Raw genomic sequence first — 5,704 nt, 5'->3', positions numbered from 1 at the left:
GGACATGGGTCATTGTTTGGGTCATCCTTTTTGCACTTCTTGAAGATTGAAACCACATTGGCCCTTCTCCAGTCTGCTGGAACTTCTTCCGTTCTCCAAGAACTCTCAAAGATGGTTGCCAATGGTTCCGAAATGACTTCCACTAGTTCCTTCAGTACTCTTGGGTGTAGTTGATCTGGCCCTGAAAGGGGACTTGGACTCATTGAGAGTGGCCAGGTATTCCTGGACAACTTGTTTCCCAATTTGGGGTTGGATGTCCTCTAATCCCTCACCCACTCCATCTTTCTGAGGTTGAAGATGACTTTCTTCTCAAGGTACGGGTGCAGCTGGCGCACAAGTTTTAGTTGTGCAAAAGCTCTCCTGGTCACCTCTGAGATCTCGAGTTCCAGGCTCAGTGATGAATCCAGGATCAACCCCAAGCTGTGAACCTGCGTCTTCAGGGGGAGTTTAGACTTATCCAACACAGGCTGTAACCCTATGTCCTGTTAGGCCTTTTGACTGACCAGGAGGACCTCTGTCTTGTCTGGATTCATTTTCAGTGTGGAGTCTTCTCAGATCAATGGAACTCTAACAAACATTCCCACTGGCTACAATGATGCACTGTTTCAACGACTTTCCTCGTAAGGTGCTGATTGAAGCAGAATTCTTGGCTCTGATTGTTTTGGTCTTATTAAAGTAATTTTGGAGATGATGAAACCAGCAGATTTTGAAGCATCAGTAATTAAGAGCTCAACCGTGAAAGGGTGTCTCAGTTGAGGACGTCACCAAGAGAGTATAAAAGCCCTCTCCTGTCCACAGTCCTCCATCAGCTTCATCGCTTGCCTTCTCTTGACTTCTCTTCTTCTGAGGATCCGGTAAGCATGGCTTCTTCCTTGCATTGACATCTGTATCTCTTCAAATATGGTCTTACCCAGAGCTATACCATGTTAGTAATGGTGTTATGGTCTAAGACAGGGGTTCTCAACCTTCCTAATGCTATGACCCCTTAGTACAGTTCCTTATGTTGTGGTGACCCCCAACCATAACATTATTTTCATTGACTGTAAGTTTGCTAATGTTAGAATCGTAATGAAAAAATCTGATATACAGGATGTATTTTCATTCACTGTAGAAAATTTGGCACAATACCCGATACTGGTGGAATCGGAGGTGGATGTTGGGTATTGATTTTGTCATTTGGGAGTTGTAGTTGCTAGGATTTATAGTTCACCTGCAATCAAAGAGCATTCTGAACTCCATCAACGATGGAATTGAACCAAATTTGGCACACAGAACTCCCATGACCAACAGAAAATAACTGATAGGGTTTGGTGGGCATTGACCTTGAGGTCTGGAGTTGTAGTTCACCTGCATCCAGAGAGCATGGTGGAAAATAGACACTGACAGTTGGGAGTTGTAGTTGCTTTCATTTATACTTCACCTGCAATCAAAGAGCATTCTGAACTCCATCAACGATGAAATTGAACCAAATTTGGCACCCATAACTCCCATGACCAACAGAAAATATTGAGAGGGTTTGGTGGTCATTGACCTAGAGTTTTGGAGTTGTAGTACACCTACATCCAAAGAGCATGGTGGGAAATAGACATTGACAGTTGGGAGTTGTAGTTGCTTTCATTTATAGTTCTGTGTGCCAAATTTGGGTTCAATTCCATCGTTGATGGAGCTCACTTGCAATCAAAGAGCATTCTGAGCTCCATCAACGATGGAATTGAACCCAAATTTGGCACTCAGAACTCCCATGACCAACAGAAAATGCTGAAAGGGTTTGGTGGGCATTGACCTTGAGTTTTGGAGTTGTAGTTCAACTATATCCAGAGAGCCAACTATATCCACCAATGATGGATCTGGACCAAACTTGGCACGCATACTCAATATGCCCAAATGTGAACACTAGTGGAGTTTGGGGAAATAGACCTTGCCAGAGAGCACTGTGAACTCAAACAATGATGGATCTGGACCATGAGCATGACTACTCAATATGTTCAAATGTGAATACTGGTGGAATTTGGTGAAATAGGCCTTTACATTTGGGAGTTGTTGTTGTTGGGATTTGTAGTTAAACTACAATCAAAGAGCATTCTGAACCCAGCCCACAAGGAATCTGCACCAAACTTGGTACACTTCCTACGTGGCCAATGTCGAATACTGGTGTGGTTGGGGGGAGCCTATTTTAGAATTCTGGGAGTTGTAGTTCACCAACACTAAAAAGATAGAGAAGGACACGTGGAGAGATCTTCAGCCTTCTCTACTGGAAAGGTCCCTAAGACCATCAGAAATATGAGCTTTCTGGTGGTCTTTGGCGACCCCTCTGAAACTCCCTTTGTGACCCCTCCAGGGGTCCCGACCCCCAGGTTGAGAAATACTGGTCTAAGATTTGAATCCTATCACAGGGTTCAAAGTCAAGTAGACTCATCACAATCATTTTGCATGGTGGGTTCATTGAGAATTAGGTAACAACATTTAATTAGATACCCATCTAAAGACTGGAATGAAATGAATGATTTCACCTTGTGAGGTCTGTTACTGCCATTACTGTTGATGCTGAAACCTTTCTTTTGTTTGGCATCTCTCTTGTTCTTTCAGACTCACCTCCATCACTCAACACCATGGCCAACTGTGGACTTGCCTCTGCTGTCCCATCTTGTGAAGCCACTCCATCCGTTGCCTTTGGCTCCCGAGGATTTGGAAGAAGCTATGGTCTTGGCGCCCGAGGATTCGGCGGAAATCTTGGCTATGGTTATGGCTCTGCCTTCGGCTTCGGCAACGGATTCGGTTCTGGCTACAGCCTTGGGGGCAACGTTGCAGATGCCGCCAGTTTGGGAGTCCTCTCTGGAGTGAACCCATCTTGCATCAACCAGCTTCCCCCATCAGAAGCCGTGGTCGACCCAGCGCCATTTGTGATCACCATCCCCGGCCCCATCCTCTCCGCCACCCCCGAGCCTCTCCTTGTTGGAGGCAACACTCCTTGCGCTGTGAATGGAGTTGGCCTTAGTGGAGTTGGTAGTGGATTTTATGGTGGGAATTATGGTGGGTTTTATGGTGGGCTAAATAGTGGGCTAATTGGTGGGCTCAATAGTGGGCTATATGGTGGGCGCTATGGGCGTTCCGGAATCCTGGGGAGAAGAGGCAGCATCTGTGGCCCCTGCGCATAAGTTCTCATGGACTTATGGCCCTGGAAATGGATCAACGGAACATCTCACAACGGGACACTCAAGCCTGGGTTTAGTTGGGCTGAACATCCCCTTCCTGGATGACATCCATGGGAACGGGCTAATCTTCAGCACCACTAGACATCAGAGCCACCTCTCTCTTTCACAGTCTCTCTGTTGTCCCCTTATCTTTCCCTCTTTATATCCCCCCAATTCTTCAACATTGAAGAGCATAGAATGCCTGAACTCCTCTGTTAATGTGCCACCCATGTTCAGTAGATACATGGGAGGTGAGGCAAAGAAGTCACAAAAATATGTAATACAACTTTTGCGTAGCCTTTTGTAATAATAACTGCAACTGTACATGTAATGGAGTAGCTGTTCACTCATCTCTGTTCTTTATGTTTTCTCCTTTTCTGAACCCCAACTTGTATGTTTCCCCACTTCTAATCTTTAATAAAATTGACTTTGCACAATAACTTTCTGGTTTTTGGGTTTTCTTATAACTTAAGAGTATGGCAACCGTCCTATGGACTAAAGCATTAAAGGACCATCTGGTCTATTACTTGGACATGTTCAATGGCAGACCTAGAGTGTATCTACACTGTAGAATTCTTAACGTTTGATGCACCATGAAAGTGTGGGTGCTTCATAGAATCATAGAATCAAAGAATCAAAGAGTTGGAAGAGACCTCATGGGCCATCCAGTCCAACCCCATTCTGCCAAGAAGCAGGAATATTGCATTCAAATCACCCCTGACAAATGGCCATCCAGCCTCTGCTTAAAAGCTTCCAAAGAAGGAGCCTCCACCACACTCCGGGGCAGAGAGTTCCACTGCTGAACGGCTCTCACAGTCAGGAAGTTCTTCCTAATGTTCAGATGGAATCTCCTCTCTTGTAGTTTGAAGCCATTGTTCCACGTCCTAGCCTCCAAGGAAGCAGAAAACAAGCTTGCTCCCTCCTCCCTGTCAAACTACAGCTCCCAGGATTCTGAATCATTGTGTTTTGGCAGTTGGTGTGGTGCCAGACTGGATGAATTCTGTTGGGTGTTGTTGTTGTTCATTCGTTCAGTCATCTCTGACTCTTTGTGACCTCATGGACCAGCCCATGCCAGAGCTCCCTGTCGGTCGTCGCCACCCCCAGCTCCTTCAAAGTCAGTCCAGTCCCTTCAAGGATGCCATCCATCCATCTTGCCCTTGGTCGGCCCCTCTTCCTTTTGCCTTCCACTTTCCCCAGCATAATTGTCTTCTCTAGGCTTTGCTGTCTCCTCATGATGTGGCCAAAGGACTTCAACTTTGTCTCTAGTCTCCTTTCCTCCAATGAGCAGCCGGACTTTATTTCCTGGAGGATGGACTGGTTGGATCTTCTCGCAGTCCAAGGCACTCTCAGCACTTTCCTCCAACACCACAGTTCAAAAGCATCTATCTTCTTGGGATGCCCACCAAGAACTTGCCACCAAGAACTTGCCACCATTGATTCTGATCCACACAGTCAAAGGCTTTAGAAGAGTCAATGAAGCAGAAGTAGATGTTTTTCTGAAACTCCCTGCCTTTCTCCATTATCCAGCATCCGGATATTGGCAATCTGGTCTCTGGTTCCTCTGCCTTTTCTAAACCCAGCTTGAACATCTGGCAACTCTCGCTCCATGTCTTGCTGGAGTCTTCCTTGCAGGATCTTGAGAATTAACTTACTGGCATGATGAGAAATAAGGGCCACTGTACTATTGGGTAGACGCAGCCAAAGTTATGTAGATAAGACCCAACTACAGTAGACATACTGAATGTCAAAGGGTGTTTTGCAGGCATAGGGCAGGGCTTCTGTCCATCATAGTTAAGTTTTGGTTCCACCCCCTGTCCTGGGCTCTGGGAGGGAAAGGAGCCATTTTTTTGGGCAGGCTCACATAGGGAAGCTAAGCTATAGGACGTAGACCAGCTCCTCCAGTAGAAAAGCTTCCTTTCTTAAGAGCATCCAGGGGGAAAAGAGCATCCAGGGGAAAAAAGAACATCCAGGGAAACTGACCATCCAGGGAAACTGATTGACTGAACTCAGCTGAAATATCTTCAAGCCTCAGCCGGTAAGGTCTGCTCGATAGCCAGACGCACTTGGAATCGGTAGTAGTACCCACACTGATGAGGCATGGATAGAAAGCAGCCTGGGAGAGGTTAAAAGGGGGGTTTTCCTACGGAGAAAGTTCAGTTCATCGAAGTCAGGTGCCCGTCCATGGTCACCAGCCTTTTCTGCTAAAGTGTGTGGGTGCTTCATCAAACTACAGCTCCCAGGATTCTGAAGCATTGAGCTATGGCAGTTGGTATGGTGCCAAACTGCATGAATTCTATTGGGTAGGCAAGACAAAAATTGAAAAAAAAACTTTGGGAACCATTTTATTAGGTCCGCATTAATTAAAGTGGGGTTCCTCCTCAGGGGGCCATTCTCTCCCCTCTGTTGTTTAACATCTATATGCGACCACTTGCTCAGCTGGTTCGAGGTTTTGGGCTGGAGTGTTACCAGTACGCAGATGACACTCAGCTGGTGCTGAAGATGGAAGGCCGACC

The 5,704-nt window shown here is 46.2% G+C and overlaps 1 protein-coding gene across 2 annotated transcripts; it reads left to right on the top strand.

Moving 5' to 3' along the window:
• The first annotated feature begins 772 nt into the window (after nt 1-772).
• LOC132764487 (claw keratin-like) lies at nt 773-3,319 on the top strand. 2 transcript variants are annotated; one of them, XM_060758518.2, is made up of 2 exons: nt 773-854; nt 2,587-3,319. In XM_060758518.2, the coding sequence occupies exon 2, from the start codon at nt 2,610-2,612 to the stop codon at nt 3,153-3,155; it is 546 nt and encodes a 181-aa protein (XP_060614501.2). In that variant the 5' UTR covers nt 773-854; nt 2,587-2,609; the 3' UTR covers nt 3,156-3,319. The 2 variants fall into 2 exon arrangements, with proteins under 2 accessions (XP_060614501.2, XP_067328733.1); XM_067472632.1 differs by lacking the exon at nt 773-854 and adding an exon at nt 886-925.
• Nucleotides 3,320-5,704: the final 2,385 nt, after the last annotated feature.

The sequence above is a fragment of the Anolis sagrei genome, chromosome 12 (genome assembly GCF_037176765.1).
Source record: "Anolis sagrei isolate rAnoSag1 chromosome 12, rAnoSag1.mat, whole genome shotgun sequence".
Taxonomy (NCBI): Eukaryota; Metazoa; Chordata; class Lepidosauria; order Squamata; family Dactyloidae; genus Anolis; species Anolis sagrei.
The sequence above is the reverse complement of the archived record's forward strand: the minus strand, read 5'-3'. Positions and strand labels throughout refer to the sequence as shown.